General features: G+C 50.5%; 2 protein-coding genes across 8 annotated transcripts in view; one reads left to right on the top strand and one right to left on the bottom strand.

The window, feature by feature from the left end:
• Window positions 1-8,211, top strand: part of LOC307102813 (phosphatidylinositol 3-kinase regulatory subunit gamma) — a 91,155-nt gene extending 82,944 nt beyond the window's left edge. The window contains exon 10 of the mRNA XM_079776496.1: window positions 392-8,211. Coding sequence (XP_079632622.1) covers window positions 392-590 — 199 coding nt within the window. The 3' untranslated portion in view covers window positions 591-8,211. The remainder of the gene's footprint in view (window positions 1-391) is intronic.
• Window positions 8,212-8,349: 138 nt separating this feature from the next.
• The window catches only part of MAST2 (microtubule associated serine/threonine kinase 2), a 163,730-nt gene continuing 148,309 nt past the window's right edge, over window positions 8,350-23,770 (bottom strand). For 3 of the 7 annotated variants that reach the window (XM_079776495.1, XM_079776491.1, XM_079776493.1), the window contains 18 exons: window positions 21,662-21,794; window positions 20,810-20,871; window positions 20,466-20,551; window positions 19,811-20,019; window positions 18,687-18,825; window positions 16,040-16,172; window positions 14,555-14,720; window positions 13,941-14,042; window positions 13,568-13,690; window positions 13,277-13,386; window positions 12,788-12,942; window positions 12,278-12,561; window positions 11,975-12,169; window positions 11,311-11,537; window positions 11,043-11,165; window positions 10,467-10,603; window positions 10,168-10,361; window positions 8,350-9,868 (listed from right to left, as the gene is read on the bottom strand). In XM_079776495.1, coding sequence (XP_079632621.1) covers window positions 8,403-9,868; window positions 10,168-10,361; window positions 10,467-10,603; window positions 11,043-11,165; window positions 11,311-11,537; window positions 11,975-12,169; window positions 12,278-12,561; window positions 12,788-12,942; window positions 13,277-13,386; window positions 13,568-13,690; window positions 13,941-14,042; window positions 14,555-14,720; window positions 16,040-16,172; window positions 18,687-18,825; window positions 19,811-20,019; window positions 20,466-20,551; window positions 20,810-20,871; window positions 21,662-21,794 — 4,044 coding nt within the window. In that variant the 3' untranslated portion in view covers window positions 8,350-8,402. Of the gene's footprint in view, window positions 9,869-10,167; window positions 10,362-10,466; window positions 10,604-11,042; window positions 11,166-11,310; window positions 11,538-11,974; window positions 12,562-12,787; window positions 12,943-13,276; window positions 13,387-13,567; window positions 13,691-13,940; window positions 14,043-14,554; window positions 14,721-16,039; window positions 16,173-18,686; window positions 18,826-19,810; window positions 20,020-20,465; window positions 20,552-20,809; window positions 20,872-21,661; window positions 21,795-23,770 lie in introns of all 7 variants that reach the window. The other 4 variants (XM_079776492.1, XM_079776494.1, XM_079776490.1 and 1 more) reach the window with 2 other exon arrangements.

Raw genomic sequence — 23,770 nt, 5'->3', positions numbered from 1 at the left:
GGGGAGAGAGGAATACAGAGTAATTGCTACATGGTTTCTTTTTAGGGTGATGAAAATATTCTAGAATTAGATAGTGGTGATTGTTGCACAACCTTGTCAATATTCTAAAAAATACTGATTTATACACTAAAAAAATGTTTTTTGGTTTGTTTTGCTTCTCTCAGTATTCTTGCCTAAGGTGAGTGACTTCATGGAGCCATCTACCAGGTCTTGGTGGGAGGTGACAGGTCTGTAAGGGAGTTATGGAGACACACATGGATGTACCATTTTACCAACTTGGTTGAGAAGAAACATTTCTGCGCCTCCTCTACAAAACAGTTGCTGTCAGGCTTCTGGGATCCCTTTATCATTTCCCGCCTTAATTCCGTGGTGTTTGTGTTGTATCTTGCAGTGCCGATGGGGAAGTGAAGCACTGTGTGATCTACAGCACCGCCCGGGGCTATGGCTTTGCGGAGCCCTACAACCTGTACAGCTCGCTGAAGGAGCTGGTGCTCCACTACCAGCAGACATCCCTCGTGCAGCACAACGACTCCCTCAACGTCAGGCTTGCCTACCCTGTCCACGCACAGATGCCCTCGTTCTGCAGATAAAGTGGGAGTGGGAAGAGAGGTGGCTCTCTAGCATTTTTTTCTACAGTTTTATTAGACTATGAGGGCATTCTTTCTACGTAGACTGCTTGTTTTGCACAAGAAGTGATTCTGTGAATGTGAAGTGGAGGCCGAGCAGCAGCGGTCAGGAGAGGGTGTAAGGGGCCTATGGGTCTTTGGGACCCAGCTGTGCTGCTGCACTAGCATAGGAAGCTGGAAGCAGATGTGGTTTTTTGGGAAGTCTGTTTCACTGGGGGTTTTTTTTGTGTTGTTTTCTTTTAGCCAAGCACCCTCAACAGAATACATTAGGCTTGAGGTGGTGAGGGGTTATATCTGGAAGCTTCTGTAGAGTCCATATCCTCTTTGGGTCTTCAACTCTGAGAATGTGATGGGTGTGGCTCTGTGGGGAGTTCTGTTTTGATCTGGCAGTCTCTCTTAACTTCCTCCCAGAGAAGGTTGTTTTGGTTCTGTGGTAGAATGGCATTCAGTGAAAAAGACAACCAAAGGAGAATGGGGAGGCTTGGGATTTCATCTACAGACTCTCAGTTAAGGGGTAAAAACCCTTCAACTGCAGGTCCTGTGTTTCTTAATTAACATAACTTAGACATCAGCGTCTCATAGCTCCTCCCTCTAAAATGGCATTGTTTAGAAACCAAATTGATCCCAGAAAAACAATGTTTGTTATAGGACTAAGGTCTGATGGAAGAAGGCAGCACTCCTGTCTGAATGCACACTTCTGTACCGAAACTTGAAAATAAAAGGAAAGCTAGAATTTGTTAGTTTTAGCAAACACTAAATTGGTCAGTGGAACCCTTCTGCCCTGCCCTTGTTTCTCTGAGGTGAGGAATAGTGTTCTTTTTGTAGGCATGGTAAGCTTTGAATCATAAAATGAAGTTGGTGCTTGTGTGGTGTTTCCTTAGCCTAAAGAATGATCTGTTGTTTGAAACCTTTGTAACTTGTTTGTATGAGTAAAGAAAAGGTGCAATCCAGTGCTTTTAGATGGCTTGATATACCAAATAATGATATAGAACAATATTCTTATATGTGCTTCCCCAAGTTTAAAGGCCCTGCAGAAACAGTGACCATGTTAATGACTCACCCCTGTCCTTTGCTGGGTAGGGCTTCAGGGCATTCATAGGTTGCTAAGGCTGTAGCAGTAAGGGACCAGATGGGGGGCAGGGACCTCAGTACATCACAGACCCAGGAGCTCCGGTGTCCAGGGCAAGGGTCATACCACATTACCCATGTGCTTCCATATTTTTGTGAGGAAAGGATAGGATGGTTTGGAGTTCAGACTGTTAGTAAAAACCATCTGGAGGCTTTTCTCTTTGCCTTTTCTGTGATCCTGCCATTAAGATGATGTGCACAGACTGTCCTGATTTTAGGCCAGGATCTTCTGCTCCATGTGTTTAAGCCTTCCAGCTGAGTGGAGCTAGGCAAATGGAGTTGGAGGCAGGCATCTCCTCCTACCTCCATTATGCCCTCCCCCAGCAGTCGACACTCATTGGACAAATAGAATTCAGCTGCCTCTGAGCCAGTCCTGGAACCAGAATAGGCTCAGAGTGAGTCAGCTGTTTGAGCCCAAAGCTGTGCAGTCAGGCGTCCTGGCTGAGCTACACAAGAAGCCAGTATCTGGGTCTTGGTACTTAGGCTTACAGCTAGGAAAGCTCTAGTTTTGGGGATGGAAGAAACATATTGCTTTTCCTGAGCATTTAGGACTATGACAGAAATTAGACATAGATGAGGATAGGAAGGAAAGGACATATCTTTGGCTATTCCTTGGTTATGTTGCAGTTCCAGATTGGATGAGGCAGACAAATGAAGTCCCTTCAGTGTCTCTGTTCTGACTTAAGCCCTTAACTGTGTGAACTGTACATCCCTTCCCCAAATTGCCAGATTGAAATCTTGCTGCAAGTTTTAGGGTAATGGCAGGCTGATTGCTGCTAGACACACCTCGGTAGCCTTGCACCTGGTGTTGAACCTGCCTACACGGTTAGTTGCTCAAGATTGGGTGCAAGGAGTCCCTCCTTTCTGGTACTAAAATTTAGTATCCGGAATGTCTTAAATGAAAATGGGGATAAGGATACACAACTGTAATGTTGCTCCTTGTCAGGCAGATGTTAAGGGTGTGCAGGGAGAGAGCTAGCATCATCTATTATCTGCACTTGGGCTGCTGGCTTGTGGAGAAGGGCTGCTCTTTTTTAGTCCTACATTCCTTCACTTTTTGTTTCTTTCCTGTTTTTCATTCTCGAATTTGTTGCTTTGTGGGGACTAAGACCCAGGGATCATTTGAGAAATTGAAAAGTGTCTTCTTTGCCACGAATTGCTTGATCCTAATGAGTCAGTGGAAATGGCATAGGGACCAGTCGACTAACCATGTGGAGGGGTAGTATGCTGCTTCTTTACTCTGTGGTCTAGGCAGCAAGCCTTGGCCTCCGTGTGAGTCTAGCTCTGTGTCCTGGGATGCTCTTTTATGGCATCTTAACTGCATCCTCACTGAGGCAGAGGGTAAAGAGACAGAATAAGACCAGAGCGGCCCATTGCTTTCCTGGCTAGAGAAGCCAGCTACCAACATGGAAGCAGCTTGGGGCTGACTGGACACAGGTCCTAGGCCCATCTATTCCAGATGGAGCTTTCATCACTGAACAATGTTCTGTCTCCACCAGGCCATAGATGCTAAACGTTGGCCATGGCTCAGGCCTCTACAGGGTAGCTGTGTCCTTATTGCTGATTTAGTCAAGGTTGAGGACTTCCTAATAACTCTCCTGCCCCATTTCATCTCCAAGCCCTGATGGGACCTCCCAGTCATTTTGGGCCTCATGTGCTCCGGGAACGCTTTTTTGAGAGCCAATATGGTGTCTTCCATGGGTTTCTGCAAGGAACCAGCCTCCTGGGTCCTCTTGGGCCAAGAATTGCATCTGGGCAATTCCTGGTTTTCAGGGTGATCTCTGTTGCCAGTTAAGACTCCAGAGTAGTCCTCTGTGAGGCTTTAGTGGCCTCAGAGCAGAGGGTCCAGATGGGGGTCTGCCTGGGCCCTCTGCTGCCAACGGCTCAGCCTTGCTCCAGCTCCAGCCACTTGTGACAACCTTGTTTCCTTACAGATTCCAGCATGTGACTTTGGTGCCCTGTTGTTACTTGTGAAAAACCTATTCTGTTGTCTTTGATGTAGTCAAAAAAATTCATGTAGTTTACGTAAAAATATCTGATTCACAAGGAAGCCAACTATATGTCTTGTGTTGGGACAGTTCATAATGTAGTTCCTAGACCACTTTTGCAAATTGTTCTTGTCACCAGATGTGTTCAGACATTGCTGTGCAGTTGTAGGGGAGGGTGGGGGGACGATGGGGGAGATACTTTTTGGTCTTTTTGTTTTGGACCTTTCCCCAAGAGGGGACAGTTTGACCAACTTGCTCCAGTAATGCAATAAAGACATTTCAATAAAGTACCTTTTTGTCCTCGTGCTATAGAGGGAGGCGGTTTGGGGCTAGGAGCAAGGGGAAGAGGTCTGGGGTGTTGAAAAGCCCTGAAACTTCCAAACCTTCTCTGAGCATCAAAAGATTGGTCCTGCAAACAAACTGGGGCCACCAGAAGCACTTCTATCCCTGAAGAGGAGAAAGTCGACCCAAACAGGTATGAAGCCAGAATCCTGTCAGCCCGACACAGGACACAGGGAGACTCAGAAACTCATCTGGGAAAGTTATATCTGAGAGACATTTCCTCCTCTCCCCATTCCTGACGATTAGAAAGCCCAGTTTATTGATTCTCATCACATCTTTCTGCCTGGAAATAAACGTATTTCCACATTCTATTTTGGAGGCAGGGGAAACGGGCTCAGGCTTACCATTTGTCCTCTTGTTGCCCCAGGCCCTTGTCACCATTCTGCCGGGCACTTGGTTGAGGTTCCTATGTGTTGGGAACAGTCAACAAAGTGATGACCTCTGCTTGCACAGAACATTGCAGTTCTCATCCATGTCTCAGGCCCCATGGATGTGCACTGACTTACACATCAGATCAGGTAAGGGAATAGTTTCCTTGTTCTAAATGACCTTGCCTGTGACCTCCCTCACTACATTTTAGCTACATAGCACCCCCAAGGCCACTGCTAGGAATTATGGATTATTTCCCCGAATCCCAAGAGTTGCTTCCACTCTACAAAGGACCTCAAATTCCTATCTTCAGTCCAGTCCTCTCTTCTGTACTCCACCTGCTGGCTGGATATCTCTACTAGGAACTTCAGCATCCCACAGATACTGCTAACTTCTTATTTACAGAGAAAACATGCTTGGTTATGAATTCCCTTATCTTCTTACCACCAAATCTACAAACCTATCTGTATTCACAAAACCCTCCTGTTCACCTATTAAATTACAAAAGGTAGCCGTTGGGTTCTGTTTTCTCTCACCTTCTCAGTAACCTCCCATCATCAGTTAGCAATTCTTTCAACATTGTTTCCTCTCAGTTGAATCATCCACTGACATTTGAACATGGCCTTTATTGGCTAATATAATTGGAAAATCTGATTATGGGCCTCAAATATCCTAAGCACCATATCTCCATCTCTGCTATGCTGGCTCATGCTTGGTTTCACTTTGTGTTTAGGCTCTCTCCAGGTGGACAAATGGCCTCCAACAGTCCAGACTCAGCCTCTGACAACTCCACCGAGGAGAGATAGTCTTTTCAGGTACTGACTGCGTGCTTGTTTTATATATCCATGGGACTGCGGCACAATATCCATGAGAAGAGGGCCTTGTTAGGCTCAGCAAGAGTGCAAGACAGCAGTTTCACAAAATTGTCTACATTTGTCTTTATTGCCTCACCTCCTTAAGCATTTCAATACAGTTTCCACCATTACTTGAAACTACTTTCCTTCATGTCTTCAATAACCATCACTGTTGACTACCCTTCTCCAGGAAAAACTCTACCATTGGCTCCATGACAACTCATTCATCTAGTTTTACTCCTAAATCTGTTCATTTTAATTCTCCTGGACTCCTGCTGCTTTCTCTAGTATGCCTTTTCCCCTGGCAGTTCTATCCATATCCATGAATTCATCTACCATCTCTAGACTAAATATGTCCGTCTGTTTCTCCTGCTCAGACCTCTTCTGGGAGGTACACCTTATATTCAGCATACTGTCCACATAATGTCATCACATTGTCCGCTTTCTCTTCCATTATTTCAGTGAATGGGAATAAGTAACTCAGCTGCTTATGTAAGTCAGAAATGTCATTATTCTTGATAACTTCTCTGCTTCATGTCTAAATAAAACCCATCAACCCATACACAAATCCAACGTTGTAAGAATTGAAGGTATCGCTTCTCAATCCACTGCTTCACTATCATCTCAACTTCCATACCAGAAGGCCTCTCCGCTTCCATTCTTGACCTCCTCAAATCTATTGTCATTATAGCAACTGGAGTTGTCTTTTCAAAATACAAATCTGAAACTGTGTAAAACCATTAAATAACTTCCAATTGCTATTAGGGTAAATTATAAAGTTCTTAAAATGGCATGGTTTCTCCCAAGTTCAGGATCTCATTCCCCACCTCAATTACTCTTCACTGGCTCCCTCCCCTTGCGTTATTCCTAATGTCTTGGGCCTTTTCCCTTTTATACATATTCTCTGTACAGTCCCCATGTACTCCTATGCCTTTAATTACCAGCTATTTGCTGATGGCTGCCAAATCTCTGTCCAACTCCCTATACTTTTCCTCTTTCTCCTAGACCACCTTAATGGGTCACTACACTATTTTCTTTCTGGTCTGCTTATTCTATTTGAGCCTCTCTATAATGAAGCCAGTGATCTTCCTAAAACATAAATCTGCTTATACCACTTCCCTGTGGTTACCTCCCAGAAACTCCTCACTCCCCTCAGGCTTATCAGGCAGTTTCTCAACTGCCCCACTAGCACTTACCCCATGCATTACAGGATGCTTAGCATCTCTGTGCCTACTCCTCCCAACCCTCCTCTCCTGCCTGCCATTTCCAACCCCCTAAGGGGGCAGGCAGTCCCTCCCTCCCATGAACTACTGCAAGTTGTGCATGTCCCCAACCCCTTCACCCCATGGTGTGGTGCTTCTAACCAGATCCTGATGTACATGGGGGGTGGACTCCCTCAGGCAACCAGTTACCTTTATTCCTAGTGTCCAGTGCAGGGGTCGACTATCAATGAATGACTGAAGGAAGAAGTGAGTTCAAGAGGGAACTAGAAAGGCTGAAGGGCCAAATGTCCCACTTGTGGGCTTTGCATTGTGGGCAGAGCACGCCCTCTGGCGGCCACAGCCTTCCCCATGCAGAGTGACCAAGAGCTGCATGGTGCTTGAAACACCCAGCCAGTGACCCAGAGGCATTTTCCAGTTTCCAGGTCTCTTTTTAAAAAATATATTTTTATTGACTTCAGAGAGGGAAAGATAGAAACATCAATGATGAGAGAGAATCATCGATTGGCTGCCTCTTGTATGACCCCCACTGGGGATCAAGCCCACAACGTTGGGTATGTGCCCTTGACTGGAATTGAACCTGGGACCCTTTGGTCCGTAGGCCGACGCTCCATCCACTGAGCCACACCAGCTAGGGCTCCTTCAGCCCCAGGCATTGGATTATGGGACAATAGTGCAAGACAGCAGTTTCACAAGGCCTTCCGTGGCACTACACCGCAGCCCTGCTCCGGCGAGGCCTTGACTCCTCCCACAGATGTCCCCCTCTCCCTTGACCACCACCCACCCACCCAGTGCAGTTCTATTCATTGTGGGGTGAGGTGGGCTGCCCAGGTCAGCAATGTCCATCTCTAGTGCAGAGGTCTACCTGACAACAGCCCAGGAAGGGCTCACTGACTATAAACATTCATGACTTATTACTAAACACAGAAGGTGGTTCTCCATTTTCATCTCACCTGGCATCCCAGCATTTTACCAAGTAACTCCACCCATTTTAAAACTCCTCTCTTGGATTTTATGGTGCCCTCTGGTTGCTGCTTCTAAGTCTTTCTTTGCCTTAAATGCTTGTGCTCCTCAGTATATAATTCTTTAATTTTTTGCTGGTTCCCCCCCCCCCCCAGCTTGATATTCTTTTTTAAATAATTATTGTTGAAAGAATTACACATGTTCCCTTATTGATACACTAATGGCTCTCAATTTTCTATCAGTCTAGATCTCTCTATTGCATTCGAGACACATACATCTAGGTACCTTGCGGATGTCCCCCAAGTACCAAGTTAAACTCTTCACCTCCCTCCACCTTTCCTCTTCATTTTCTGGCTGAGGCATTCTAATTTGGTATAGACATGTGGGTTCTAGAGTCAAGAGATGTCTAGGTTCTAATCCTAGCTCTGCTCAAGCTATATGACTTTGTTAATATCTGACAACCTGAGTTCCTTATCTATAAAGCAGGCATATCAGTATGTGGCCTTCTTGGGTTCTTCATTACCTACAGACAAGACTATCAGTTATGACTCTTGCCTAACTCACTACACCCATTTCCACTTTTGGTTCCTTGAATATACCAGGCATATGGTTAAGTGCTATACTCTCTGCCTGGACAACCCTACACTAATTCCTACTCTTCTAACCCAGCAAATTACTACCTATTACCTATCCTTCAAGTTTGAGCTCAGATGTCATAATCTCTGGGAAGCCAGGGTGGGTTAGAGGCCCCTCTCCTGACAGTAGATACTGTTTGTCACTCTATTACCAGCAATAACATAGGACTTTGAGTTACATTTGTGTTGACTGAAGGAAAGAAGCAAGCAAAGACATAAAGATGTTTTCTAAGAGCATGTATTATACAGATCTGAGTTAAGAAATGGCAGACAACTGCTATGTTTGCTTTAAAAGCTCATTGGTTGCCAATGCCAAGTCCTGATGCTTGTGAGGGGCCCCTGGGTCTCGGCTCCTTTGGAGCAGGCTGGGCCCAGGCTCCTGGGCGAGGGGGCAGCTTCTGCATGGAAGGTTCTCCCTCCTGTCACCTGAGGCCTCAGGCACTGTGGTGATGCCCAGGGCTGGCTCCTCCTTCTCTCTCTGTGCACACTCAGGCTCCCAGCACCAGCTTTGGCTGGAAAGCTCACAAGGGTGGGCCCGTCCAGCGGCATTGGGTGGCCATGACTTCCCCTCCTGCCTAGGAGACAGGTTCTCAGGATGGGCTGGAGTTGTGGCTTCCAAATCCTGGGAGCTGACCAACCCACCTGCTGTTGTTGCCTTTCTGCTTATGGATGCCCCCTCAGGGCCCGCAAGAAGGAATTTCCAGGACCATGGGCCTGGCCCTCCAGGAGTGGAGGAGGCAGGGGGGCCACTGGTGGGGATGAGTCCTGAAGAACTGGGACAAAGTGCTGTTAGTGCCTGGGTGTGGAGGAGCTGGGCCTTCAAGCAGCCTTCAGGAGGGATGGGGTCTGTGGGTCCAGCCCCACCCAGGCTGGGAGTTGGTGACAAGGAGCTGGCAGCCTCCTCAAAGACTTGCAGGATCCCAAGCTTCCTCTGGGGGTCACCAGGGCCTTCCATTCGGGGGTCCCTGGGCAAGAAGGCATCTTCTTCCTCCCCCTCTCCTGCTCCTCTGAGGGGCGGATCCTGGCCCACTTCTGGGTTAGGTACCAAGCTTGGTTCCTGCACACCTTGGCTGTTCGCAGGCCCCTCATCAGTGTCATCCTCTGAAGAGTCAACCTCACGGATGGCTTCCTGCTTCTGCAGTGACTCTCGCCGCTCGGCCCGGTCCTGTCGGAGGGTGCCTAGAGCTCGTGAAGGAGCAGGCTGCAGCACTCCTTTCCCTGGCAGCACCCCCTTCCCAGACAGCACACTCCTGGTCCCAACTACCTCCAGAGGACTGACTTCCCTGGGTGGCAGTTCCTTCTTTAGCTCAGGGTGGGGCAGGTCAAGGCTATGCTTTCGAGAAGTGGCTAGCTTCTTCTCAGAAGCAGCAAGTGCAGCCGCCAGTTTCTCAGCTGACTGCACCCTCTTAAGTAGTGGTGAGCGGGGAGGCTCCGCACTCTTGGGCCGGGAGAGTTGCCTGCCTAGGGGCGGCGACAAGTGAAGCTTGGTGGGGAGGGCCTGGGTTCCATGGCCAGACAGGGGTGATGGGGAGCGCTGGGGTGAAGCTGCTGGTGGTGGAGAAGGGGTGTGGGCCAGTGGTGACAGTGGGATGCTGCCTGCTGACTTGCGCCGTGGAGAGCGGTACTGCCGTTGGAGCTTGGGTGCCAGACCGTGCAGGGAGCTGGGCCGTGTATGCCCAGAGCCGGCTGGAGAGCTGGGCACACTGGAGCTGGGGGAGCTGCTCTGTGACGAATTCCCTCCCACTTTGCACAAACAGACAAAAGCAGAGAGAGCAATGTTAGCTGTTAGAAATGACTGAGGGGCAAGGCAGTGCTTAGCTCTGGAATGTCCCAGGAGTATCAAGGTTACCCCATTGGCGAACCAGAGCCCAGGCCATAGACATGAAGTCACCCTCCACCCGTCACCTCCTCCCCAAGACAGTTGGATCTTCCAGGGGGTGGGTTGAATGAGAGTTTCAGAGTGGGACTCATGAGAACCAGAGGGCCCAGGCGCTTTCCTACCTCCCAGGGGTTGTCTGCGATCTGCAGAGAGCCTTTCCTACCTGAATGCACAGCATCAGGAGTCACCCGGTAGCCCTGAGTGGGAGATCTGGGGGAAAGGCTGTGGCCGTGTGTGGGAGAGCCGGGCCCGCTCTCTCCTGATGACAAGGAGCGGTTAAGGGAAGAGAGGCTGCGGCTGGTGTGGAGCAGGGACGCCTGTTTAGTGATCTTTCGGAACAGGGAGCTCCTTTTTCTGCTGCAGAGACAAGAGTCAAAGCTGTCTGACTTGGTGCACAGGGCACAGCACACACATGCACCATATACTGGCCCAGAGCAGACCCTTGGGCCAAGTCTGGCTCACCTTTCTTGCCCATCTTTGCCCCGGCTCCGCTTGCTTCTTCGGGCCATCTTGGCCTTGTAGCTGCCCCTCCGTGCTGGCCCCACTTTAATGGATGTGTTCTCCAGGGGAGTTGTTGAAATAGACAACTTGTTTCCACTCTGGGGACCAGAACATGAGCCCAGGCTAAGGTAGTGGCCATATTTTTGATCCAACTCCTACCCCTGGGCATGGCTAGACCACAGCTCTAGCCTTTGTCCCTGCATCAACATGTCTGAACCACAGACCTGTCTTCTCTTCACAGGTTAGCAAATGGCTCTGACTGGAGCCCAAGTAGTTTGGGTTGAGAAGGTAGAGAAGAGGCTTACCTGTCCTGCTCTCCAATCCTACCAAGGCCCAGAGTATCACGGGGCCTTGGGCAGTGAAGGTGGTGCCTTCCAGCGAAAACGCATCACTATGGCCGTACCCAAATTCTGTGTGTACGTGCACCTGTACTCAGTGAGTGCCAGGTGTACGTGTACTCGACTCCTACTCCCCTATGGCCAGTCACAGACTCCACGGCTGGGGTCGACCACAGCAGGCAGCACACCTAGCACTAACCTTCAGGATCAGCTCCACCACCTCAGTGTGCACCAGTCCATGCACAGGCTCCCCGTTGACATGAGTGATGAGGTCGCCCTGACGAAGCCCCGCCTCACTGGCTGGACCTCCATCCTCCACGTGCTGCCCCAGGGAGAGAACAGTTATCAGCCTGGAGCCCGAGCCTGACGCCTGAGGGTAGTGTGGGCAGGGACAGGCAGGCCCTGGTAAGGGGAAGGTAGAGGAGTGATGAAGCTGGGAGACAATGGGTCTGGATGGCCGGACATACCCACACCATGTGGTGCACAGTGTAGACGTCCAAGTCGCCCATGTAGACACGGATCGCCCGCAGGGTGAAGCCATACTTCTTGCCAGCTCGGTGAATGATGATGGGGGTCTTCGAGTTGCTGAGGGCTGGCAAGAAGTCCCTGCTTGGAGAAGAGTCCCTGGATGATGGGTTGGATGACTGGGAATGTGGGGACATGGGGCTGGCCAAGGGAGAGCAGGTGTGGTGTTCTGGAGAATGAGAAACCAGGACTTAGTGGGTCAGGGGAACCTGGCAAAGATCCCAGATCAGCCCCCGCCAAGGCTGTTGATCCCACACAGCCCTCGCCAGAGACAGAGCCTTAGCTCAGGTATGTGCTCCCCACAGCCTCTGAGCAGCAAAGCCCCTCCTGTATCCGAGCCGTCTCAGACCCCAGCAGGTGATGGAAGGGCAGCTGGCATTTACTGAGTGCTTGCTTATATGGACCAGGGGCCATATAAACCCTTCATACATATTTAAACTAGAGACCTGTAGTTCCATAACAAAGGGACAACAGTGACACAGTCTCTCAGATACCTGCTCAACATACAATGCACAGACACACCCACCCTGTGCAGACTCCTGCACAGGCCCACAGAGATTCTAAGGCCCTTCCTGTGAGTTTTATCCTAGTTCCCCAAGGCCTCACCTGTAGGAATGAGGAGGGACAGGGCTGTGGCTGAGGCAGACTTGATCACTTTGCTGATGGGGCGAGTGGTGCGCTTTTCTACAGAGTCCCCGGAGAGCAGCCGGTGGCGGGCCCTGCGCACTGCCAGGTCACTGATGGCCTTGGCTGTGGCTCCCTCAGCCAGCTGTGGGGTCCCACGGCCTCGAGTCTCCATGGCTGTGGGCCCAAATGAGCAATGAGACCTGCGATGCAGCCGAGCTGCCCTTCCCTGCCTCCCTGTACTATGGTCCAGCCTGGGCCCTTTGGCCACCTGCTGGGCCACACCTGGACTAGAACCACTGCTCTGGCCGGCAGGCTCCTCATCCAGCTTCAGCTGCTGCTCCGCTGGCCGTTCAGGGACAGGCCCAGACATTCCTTCTGCAGACGTGGGTGTCAGAAGCCATATGCCCTCCTGCTGCTGCCTCCTGGGGGTGCTGGCAGCCTCCTCAGGGCCCTCGGGGCAGCGAGGCACATCCAGGAGGCCTGAGCAGTGACGTCGCACCGTCAGTGGAGGGCTGGAGTCACTTTCCGTGTGGGAGGACTCAGACACCGACAGCCGCTTCCGCAATCTGCAAGACACCAGGCTCACGGTGAGATGGCCCTGAGGGTCTCCCTCCTCCAGCCCAGGCTTCCTTAGGGTCTCACAGAACTCTTCTCAGACGTGCCCGAGGAGCCGCTCTTGTGGACGCCCCCTCACTGCCACTAGCACTCCTCCCCAGCATCTGAATCCCGCCCACAATCTGTGACAACTGAAGGATGGCTGTGCTGCCCACTCGGTGAGCTCTGGGTGCTCACATCTCAGGGGAGCCAATCACCCAGCTCCGGTCTCGACCCTTCAGCCCCGCCAGGCCATCTGAGCGGTCTTCCTTCTCCTCACTCAGGCTGCGCTTGGTGGGGGGTGGTGTCCGGCGCTCCTCAAGCAGTGACAGCCGCTCCATGCTACTGTACACCTGTGGGCACAGAAGACGTGCTGGGGACAGGCTCCAACGGACAACCTAAGGAGCAAAAATGTCCCTGCACCCGATCCCCAGGAATCTGAATGGGTGCTCCCCGTACATCCCCTATACCTACCCTTCAATGTTCAAGGAAATAGCGATTCCTCTGGCCTCACCCCTGGAGTGGTTCTAGAAGTATCTATCATACGCAGGCCCAGCCTTTCCTCCTCTTTTTCCCGAGGAAGCCCCATCACCTCTTCCCCAGCCTGCCCCAGGCATGACCCTGGACAGGTCCTCTTCTTCCAATCCTCCAGCCTGCCCCATCCAGTCGGGGCCTGCCTCATGGTACCTTGCTGAATCTGGGAGAGCAGGAAGAGAACTGGCGGATCTCAAGACAGCCATCTTCACTCACTTCCTCCTCATCCTCTGAGTCCACGTGGTGATACCGATCTGAGCGGGCTGGGTCAGACAAACAGAGGACAGTCCCCTTCAGAGGCCACTGGTGGTGGCCTCCTTTTGACCCTAACAAACCTCAGGAGGGCCTGGAGAAGTTGCTCTCCCCATGCCAAGGCCAGAGTGCATGGGTATTTCTGAAAAAGCAGCTAGGAGCCCTAATCCTCCTGACCCATCGTGGCCTTACTGTCAAAGTAGCTGGTATCATCTTCCGATTCCAGCTGGGGAATAAATTCAGCCTTCTGGCGAAGAAGTCCTGTCCAGTCCAGACCAGTGAAGAAGGGGTGCTGCTTCACCTCACAAGCACTGCCTGTGGACGGGGGGCACGGGCAAGGGGACGGGTGAGCAGGTGGAGCCCAGGGAAAACCCAGACCTCAAGAAGCAAGGCCTGGAGGCCTCAGCTCCAACCCCTTCCCAGATCTTCTGCCCAGAGGAGCAGAGCGAGTTTCAGGACCCAGAGGCACTACTCACACTTGAAGCCTGACCCTCCTGGTTGCGTGGACTCAGCCTCCCACTTCCCCCTTCCATGTGATGAAAAAGTTTAGTGGGGCCTGTCCTACCTGTACCCAGTCTCTCCAGAGGGTTCTGGTGGAGGAGTTTAGAGGTGAGGTCCTGGGCATCTGGCGGCAATGCATCATCCCCCTCAGGCCACACAATCTCATCTGAAGGGTCAGCGCGGGTGAGAAGAAAGGGAGTGGGTGAGAGAAGGGCCTCAGAAGTTGTAGGCAGAGTGGGAGATGGAGAAGAGGGTCCTCGGGTAGAAGGGTAGGGAAGCATAAAGGGCTCAGCTCAGAATCCCTGAAAGCTTGCCCGGGACCCCAATTCCTTAGGTTCCTATCCTCCCAGAGCGCACGCCCCCGAGCATGGCTTGCTTTCTGGTCCAGGGTGGGCACTGCAAAGCCATGACTTCCCTGAAGCTCTAACTCCTCCTGCCTTTACAGTCCAGACACACGTTCATGCCCACACAAAACTCACACTCACAGGATACGCACACAGACAACACAGGTACAAAACCAGAACAAGCCCCAGGTGATACACACAGGGTGGCTGTGCACACACACAACTAAGAGGCAAGCATACATGACAAGAACCCTAAGCCTCACAGGTGCATGCGTAAATCATTTTCTGTGGATCCAGACTCTGCCTCCCCGTGGGCCAGGGTGATGGTACCTACCACTGATCACTTGCCCAAAGAGCTCCTCCGGAGTGTCTCCAAAGAAAGGGACGCAACCCACCAGGAACTCATACAGGATTATGCCCATGGCCCACCAGTCCACTGGCTTCCCATAGCCCTGACGCAGAATCACCTCAGGCGCGATGTACTCCGGAGTCCCGCATACCTGGGCACAGAGAAACCAGGCTGACTCAGCGTCCTGAGGCAGTTCCCTGGCATGACAGCTGGAGGGGTGGTGATTCCCACCTTTGGGAGAAAAAAGTCTGAGAAAAATGACTAAAGACTCAGCTAACTTGGTTAATGAGCAAAATCAACCATGGTACCAGAGTTGAAACTGTTGGTGGGGCGAGTTTATGTATCTCCTAATTACCCAAGGACAGCAGCTCCAGGGGAGCCTTGCTCTTGACTGAGCCAGGAGGTTCAGAATGGACCTCACACCAGTCTGAGTGTCAATGGTCATATGACCCATTTTCTCCAAACTCTGAGGAAGATGATTTTGGATTTTATATCTATATTAGAGGCCCGGTGCACGGATCTGTACACCAGTGGGGTCCCTCAGCTTGGCCTGCGGGGATTGGACCGAAACCAGCTCTCTGACATCCCCTGAGGGGTCCCGGATTGTGAGAGGGCACAGGCCAGGCTGAGGGACCCCACTGGTACATGATCAGGGCCAGGGAGAGACCTCGGGAGGGCTCCAGGGCGTGTCTGGCCCGTCTTGCCTAGTCCTGATCGGCCAGACCCCACAGCAAGCTAACCTACCGGTTGGAGCGTCTGCCCCCTGGTGGTCAGTGCATGTCATAGCGACTGGTTGAAGGGTGGGATACTTAGCATATTAGGCTTTTATTATATAGGACGAGAGGCCCGGTGCACCCGGTGCACGACATTCGTACATGGGGGGGGGGGGGGGGCGGGCCCTCAGCCGGACCTGCGTCCTCTTGCAGTCCAGGACCCTTCGGCAGATACCCCCAAGGGGTCCTTAGCACTGCCGTGGAGGCAGGAGAGGCTCCACTGCTGCTGCGCTTGCCACCGTGAGCCCAGCTCAGGGCTTCTAGCTTGAGCAGCGTGAGCACCACTCAGCCAAAAGCCGGGCTCGCTGCCTCGCTGCCTCGGAGGCGGGAGAGGCTCCCGCCACCACCCCTGCGCCAGCCGTGAGCCCGGCTTCTGGCTGAGTGCACTGACCACCAGGGAGCAGCTCCTGTGTTGAGCGTCTGCCCCCTGGTGGTCAGTGAGCATCATAGCGACTGGTTGTTCTGCCATTTAGTCGATTTGCACACTAGGGTTTTATCAAATAGGATAATTCTCTGTTCCACCCTATTTTCTAAATGTGTGACCTATCTCAATGCTTCCCTGGAATCAAAAGATGAAAAAGATAGGAGCTCCCAGTCTTAACATACCTACAGGGTAAGTATACACCCCCCCCCCCCCCCGCGTCTTTATTCTGAGGCCTGGAATTCAACCCCCAAAGTCTCAACCATCCTTCCTTACCTGCTTGTCCAGGAACTCCCGGGCATCCTTTTCAATGTGGCCCTCATACAAGTTTGTTGTCAGACTCATGAGGCCAATTTTAGAAAGGCCAAAGTCAGTGAGCTTGATATGCCCCATGGATGTAATCAGGAGGCTGGGAAACCAGAGAGACAGAGGATGGAGTTATTTCCTCAGTTTTCTAAAAGTGCTAACCTTACTAAGTGCCAAATTTCCCTGCTCAGGCTTCTACGGGGCTCCTGTGGGACAGCAGAGTAGCTTCAGCAAGAAGACAGGGACCTGGAAGGAATAAGAGCTCTAGCTTTGTGAGCACTGCATTTTTCACAAGCAATCTGCTCTTTGCCCATTCCCCCAACCCACTTGTGTTTGCTGCCTTCACTGTATTCTTCACTGGGGGCAGGTGTCAGCCAGCCCAGGAAAACTTCCACAGAGCGGTCAGCCTCATCCCAAGGCTGCCATTCCCAGTCCACTCTCCTCACCTGGTGGCTCTCAACACCCCTGACTCAGAGGCACATACTCTTGTTCCATGTCCAGGGTGGGTCTTAGAAAGAGGGTTGGTTGGGAGAAACTACAAATCAGATCTCACAAAGAACTGTCTTTTTCCTCTCCTTTCACATACTCTACCCGAGCCATTTCATTTTGTTTGAAGGCTGCTCCTGGCCACGCCTTTATTCTATGATCCCCAAATCAGTATCTCTGGTCCTGACTTCTGAACTCCATGTCCATCGACTGCCCAGACGTTTTACAGACACCACACACTCAACCTGTCCAAACCAGTCATCTTCCTAACTAGCCCTCTTCTTGGTGAAAAGCATAGTTTCTGTTACCTAATGAGCTCTGTGATATGTGCTTTATTGATTATTCATAAAAATACTAGTATTTTGGCTCCTGAAAGGTCTTACAGAATAACACAACAAATGTTATTAACCCCATTTTAAAGAGGAGGAATAGAGGCTCACAGAAGTTTAATTCACGGACTCGAGCTCATGGAGTTAACGAGTGGTCATTTGAATGCGGGCCTGTCTAATGTCAAAGCCACTTTCCACTTCGGAGACTTATCTCCGTGCACAGTCCCAGGCTAGAAATCTGGACGACATCCCAGACTACTGCTCTCTTGCTTCTTTCTGCAACCCGCACCCCCCCCCCCCCAAACCTTATCATTTCCCTTCTACTCCCCAACACTATGCCCTCTTATTCATCCTGACTGCTTAGGTGCAGGCATTGTTGTTTGGCCTGATCTACTGCCGTGGTCTACTATCTCTTTCCACCAGCAGAGTGATTTTCCTAAACTAAACCCAAAGTCTGAGCGTGTCATTTTATCACATCTTTGATTCATAGGCCCTTCAAAGACCTCTAGGATCCTTTAAATAAAACCCAAACTTAACAAAAAGGCCCTTGATGATCTAATTCCTGCCTATTTCTCTGGCCTTATCTCTTACTACTGACCAACCATACTGTACAACAAGCAATGTCAAACTCAAAGGCTAACACGGGCCAAATAAACAAGGTTTAACCCTTTGCACTCGCTTGCTTTTTTCTCGATTCCTTTATTCTAATGCTAACCGTGTCGAGTCACACTCGACATCCGAGTGCAAAAGGTTAAGTTTATGTGGGCCACAAAAAAGTTTCAATTTTCATAGAAATGTAGGTTTATTTTGATAGAGATATGCTGAATACAAAGGGCTGAAATAAATGGGTAATCATTAACATAAAATAATATGACATTTTAATAAAAATTAATTTTTTCTTGAATATTAACTTACCAGACACTGAATAACTGCACAAATTAATAAGCATAACGCAAATAAACCTATTTTTCTTGTTCTCCAAAAGCAAAATATTTCCTGTTGCGCATATCAAACAAGTCAGTCTAATACTAATGTGGCAAATATTTGCTGCTAGTATTAGTGGAGAGAAATGGTGTGCCTGCGCATAAGGGAAATAACTGCAACACAATTATAGAAATCAGTCATGAGTGAACAGTGTAGTTTGTTATTAGTAATTACGTATAACAGGATATTTTAAAAATTAAGTTACGAAATTTTTATTAAAACGTTTCTTACATACTGTTATATTGGCTGGGCCGCAAAAATATTCATTGTGGGCCGCATGTGGCCCTCGGGCCATGAGTTTGACATGCTTGCTGTACAATTTGTAGTTCCTGAATGGGTCACACCTCTGTGCCTTTACAAATCCCACTCCCCAGCTTTAGAAAGCTCTTCCCACCTTTTTCCAGTTGACTAATGCCTTCCGAGAAACAGCCTGTTCACGGATATTTCTGTCTTCCACGCTAGACCAGGGACTATTTTATAGCCCATAATATCATGCTTGGCACAGAGTAGATGTCAGCAAATGTCAGAACACTTGTTCAGCCATCTATTATATATGCTGATCCTTTTGTTCCTGCCTGGTTTTTAAAGTGGCACTCCTCAGTAACTCTTACATGTCACTAGAGCCTTACAATGCCCCTGCCAGACCTTGCTGGTGATGGTCTCTTATTGGAGTGGTCAGAGGATAGTGTATTGGGCACAGATGGATACCCACATACGCAACCATTCTGGTATAGATTCAAACATGCTCTGTCGACCTCCATTTATCTAGAGACCCAAGACAGAGAACCTGGAACTAGGGACCCAGATAGTGGGCGTACTTGTCAGGCTTGAGGTCACGGTGCACGATGCCATAGTTGTGTAAGTACTCCAGGGCTAGCACGGTTTCCGCAAAGTACAGACGCACCATGTCCACAGGCAGGGCTCCGATGTTCTTCAGCAGAGTGGCACAGTCTCCTCCTGCAACAAGGGTGGTCACTGTGAGGGAAGAATCATTCTCTGCTCTCGGTAGTCTCAGGCTTACAGTCTCTAAGGCCCCAGGGCAGGCAGACTCAGGGGAGACCCTGGTGCTAGAGACTGTGACTCTAGCCTCTCTGTTGCTGGCATGAGTGGGGAACAGTATGGAGGGAAGCAGGAGGGAAGGTGAATGGCCGTTTATGCCACTGTCAGGCCAGAGAGAGAAGGAACCCAGGCCTCTATGCCTGTAAGTTGGTTTGTAGAGATAGGACTACATTATTTTAGGATTAGAATCCTGTATATTGCAAACACATCTGTCTGAGACTTCAGCATTGTTCATTTATTTCCTTCCTGATGGCTGTCCTTTATTTTTTGAGTGAAGTAACAGCATAAACTCCCAGCATGCATCTACTAATTAAAAGGGGAGTTTTGTTCAGCTTCAACTTCAAGACTTAGGGAAAATATCTTTGGAAGCTGTACACAGCAGTAAAAAGGGGAGAAGGAAGGCCACCGGCCATGAAGCTCTCCTGCTCCATCCCGAAAGCATTTGTGTGGCCTTAGGGGGTGTCCCTTTCACAAGCCATCAGCTAGGGCAATGGCTTTCCTGTCTTCTGAGGGTCCAGCTTCCAACCCTGGGCTTTTGCCACCTCTTTTTCCTGCCTGGTCTAGTAGTAGAGGCTGTGCAGGCTTTGGGATGCAAGATTCTAGAGCTGCCAGGCTGACACATCCTGTCCCAGAGTGCCTCATTGCACCTGACATGGGCAGCCTCATGGCAGCTACTGTTGCAGAAGCCTCTTCCTGTCAGGGGCAGGGAGCTGTGTGCCCACCGTCGCCAAACGGGCTGAGATACTAAGGCAGAAACCAATGTCAAAGAGAGACTGAGAAGCTGGGCCATGGAACTTTACCCCTAAGTAATCTATTGGTCCCAGCTCAGGGATGTCTCAGATTGTGCCTTGGCCTCCATGCCAGGCCACCTTTTCCCAAGTACCTTCAACATACTCCATCACCATGCAGAGGTGGCGCTTGGTCTCAAAGGAGCAGAACATGCTGACCACAAAGGGGTTCTCGGCAAAAGTCAGTATGTCACGCTCCACGAAGGCCTGCTGGATCTGGTTGCGTAGGATCAGGTTCTGCTTATTGATCTTCTTCATGGCAAAGCGCTGCCGGGTGGACTTGTGCCGCACCAGGAATACGGCCCTGGGAAACACAGCCCATTCAGTCCCCTCATGGACCCTCAGCGCCTGAGCTGTGCTCTCCACCACCCAGAGTGGGGGTGGCCAAACTGCCTGCTCTCACACCTTATAAATGCGCAGAACAAAAGGGCAAGGCTGTGCTTATCAATGAGAAGGAACTGGGCAACCTGTCCATAGAGCTCTTCAATTTCCTAATATACGAAGTCCTGGGGACACAGCTCAACCCTTCCCCAGAGCTCAGTGAAAGGAGTGGGAATCGCTTGGGAGAGGAACAGTGCTCAGATGTCAGAGGGAAATGAACCCTTGCCCCTCCAGGAGGCTTTGAGGAAAGAGAGGGTCCATCCCAAGGTATCTGCTGCCCAGAGGACTGGGCATCATATACTTATAGAAGGAAGAGCCCAAGGGTTGTCTTAGCTGCAGTCCCCGCCACACCCTGACCCCTGCCTTTACCCATAGGCGCCATTGCTGATGAGCTTAATGGTTTCGAAGTCCTCTTCACAGGGTGCCTTTTTAGATGTCAAAGATGCCCCACGGCCCTGGAAGACAAGAGAAAAAATCAACAGGCGGGCATGCTTCTCAGGGGCTATATGTTGAGGGAAGCTTGGCTCCAGCATTGGCTCAGCTCTTAGCCCAGCTGCGGCCTCCTGCCCAGTCGCCTCCAGGAGCTGAATGACATCTTGGGCTGTGCACACAACCCTCGCCCCCTCCTCCAGATGTTCTAGTAATGAGAACTCACGGCCCTTTGCTTCACAGGGCCCGGATCCAGGACTGGGACAGGAGCACAGAATCTTTACCTCAACTGAATCATCGGTCTCCGGAGTATCAGGACTGTCATAGCTGCTCAACTGGGCCATTTCTAGAAACAAAGCAAGTGTGCATGGCACTGTCGCATCTCGGCAGTCCACACATCATATGGCAGGTACATGTAGGGAGGCACTTATGCTTTCTGCATCCGTCTGTGATGCAAACCTGATCCTGCCTCTCTCCTGGGTGTAGTCACAGCTTTTGAACTGGTTTGCCAGTAATACTGCCACTCCTATTTCTAGAATTCCAGTGCCATTTATAAGGCCTGGCAAATTCTATAAAGCTTCCCTCAAACTTGGGACAATTGATGGAAAAAAGGACCCAAAACTGGGCTATCAGTCCCCATCCTGCTGGCCAAGGCGGCTCTGCCGGGTGGGGCTAGGAAGCAAGGAAGGCAGGACACCAGACCAGGGACATGGCAGCCCAGTTCAGCAGGGGCTCAGTGGGAAACCCCGAAGAATGGAGATCAGCTTCTGACAACGTGAGCTGGGACCACCCCAAAGATACAGAAGGATTTATAAGGTGGCAGCAAGAGAGGTGAGCATGCAGAGGAGGTAAGTGTTTTTGAAAATGTGACTGTTCCTTTTGTTGTTGACCTCTTTTGACCTTGGGCTCTAAATCCAATCCAGCTAAGCCCGAGGCAGTCCAGGTTGGCTCTATCAGGCAGATGTGAACAATTCTGAAGGAACCCTATGGCAGAGGACATAGGGCTCCTCCAACAGCCCTGAGTCCCCTGGTGCTGTGCCAGGTCCATGTCCAATCTAAGCCTCTTCTCCAGGTGGTTTCCCTGCTCTAAGAGCTGGTTGGCTGTGGGCCTCTGCAGCCACCATCAGCATGCTTACCCTCCAGGGGATCCCGCGTGAGGCCCAGCTGGCTAATGATGTAGCGGGGAATGTCACATTTAATCCCTTGTCCCTCTTTGGCATGACCCTCAGCTGCTTCCAACAGGTGGTAGAACTCTTCAGGGTCAAACTCCTGTACCAGGGGAGAGAGGTAGTCAGTGGTGAGAGCCACAAGTGGAGGCTGTTGGCCTCTCGGATTTTACAGCCTACACCCAGCACAGAATGCACAAGACCTTCCCTTGGTGATGGGGCACCCCGACCCCTGAACACCCAGAAACATCATGACTCAGGGATCAGGAGAATGGGGACAACACTGTCTTACAGGGCACTTCAAGATTGGATATTCTAAGCATAAGCTGTCTCCCCAGCAATAAGAACCAGAGCTATTGCTTGCAAAAGAGCTCAGCCTGTTCACTTGGTCCAAGGTCTTCCACCAGCCAGATGGCACTATCAGGTGTGTCCATGCACCCAGTCCTGGCACACTCTGTGATGACTCAAAGCACTGGTGGTGCATGCGTGTCTTTAGCTCAAGCATGTCAAACTCACGGCCGGTGGGCCATATGCCTCGTGTATTTATTTCTGAGTAATATTCCATAGATTTACTCCTAAGAAAGACTTATTTAAACGAAGCATACAGCCTTGCGGGCCGCGAGTTTGACATGTTTGCCTTTAACTATTTACTGAGTACCTCCTATGTGCTAGGAGCTAGAGAGCCATGTGGACGAGAGCGCAGCAGTCCTTGTCTGCATGGAGCATGTAATAAGGGGGGTCCCATTTACTAAATGCCTAGCTAAACTCTCATAACACTTCTGTGACCTCGGTGAGGAAATGAAGGTTCACAGAGATGCACTGACTTGTTCATGGTCACAGAGGTAGGAAGGAACACAATACCAGCATTCAAACCCAGGCTTGACTCCAACCCCTGTTTAACCATGGACTCCATGTTCTCGAGGGACAGGCCTTCTGCTTCACCACAGCCCCAGCCTCCACTGCTTTCTTTACTTGTGGTCTCATTATTTTAGAGAACTATAGCACTATCTATCTGGATATAATGTGAGCCAGACCTGGAAGTCCTTTAAATTTTATATTTGTCCTCAGTTCCTATAGTCAGAATGTGTCCCTCATAAATCCCCTTCTCTGTTCTCCTGTCACTGTCCTAGTTCAGGCCACTCCTGTTTCTCACATGAATTGCTTTAACTGACTGCAGTCCCTGGCTCATTCTTCCCTCTCTTCTAATTCACTATCTATGTTGCAGCCAGAGTAATCTTTCTTAGGAGTAAATCTATGGAATATTACTCAGAAATAAACAGGAACAAATTATTCACACATGCAACCACATGAATGAATCTAAAAAAATTATGCTGAGTAAAAGAAGTCAGAACATACTCTATAATTTCATTTATACAAAACTATACAAAAGGCAAACTTATCCATAGTGAAGGAGAGCAGATAAGTGGTTGGTTGCCTGGGAGCGGGAGGGGAAGGGACTGACTGCAAAGGGGCAGGAGTGAACTTGCTGAGGTGAAAGAAATGCTCTCAATCTCACCTGTGGCAGTGACTATCCAGGCTAAACCTCACTGAACTGTATACTCAAAATGGATATGTTCTAGTATATATAAACTAGAGGCCCAGTGCACAAAATTCGTGCATGCAGGGGGAGGGTCCCCTCAGCCCAGCCTGCAACCTCTCCAATCCAGGACATCCCTCTCACAATCCTGGACCGCTGGCTCCTAACTGCTCACCTGCCTGCCTACCTGATCGCCCCTAACTGCGCCCCCCCCCCCCCGCCAGCCTGATCACCTCTAACCACCTCTGCCTGCCGGTCTGATTGCCCCCAACTGCCCCCCCCCCCCCCCCGTGCCGGCCTGGTTGCCCCCAACTGCCCCCGCTGCTGGCCTGGTCGCCCCACGCAGCCTTCTGTTCAGTCGTTTGGTTGTCCCTCACTAACCCCCCTGCTGGCCTGGTCGCCCCATGTAGCCTGTTCAGTTGTCCGTCGGGCTGTTTCGGTCGTGATTGCCCCTGGCTTTTTATATGTATGGACTAGAGGCCTGGTGCATGAAATTTGTGCATTGGGGGGGGGCGTCCCCTCAGCCCAGCCTGCACCCTCTC

The sequence above is a fragment of the Cnephaeus nilssonii genome, assembly GCF_951640355.1.
Source record: "Cnephaeus nilssonii genome assembly, chromosome: 7".
Taxonomy (NCBI): Eukaryota; Metazoa; Chordata; class Mammalia; order Chiroptera; family Vespertilionidae; genus Cnephaeus; species Cnephaeus nilssonii.
This window is presented reverse-complemented; position numbering and strand designations above follow the sequence as displayed.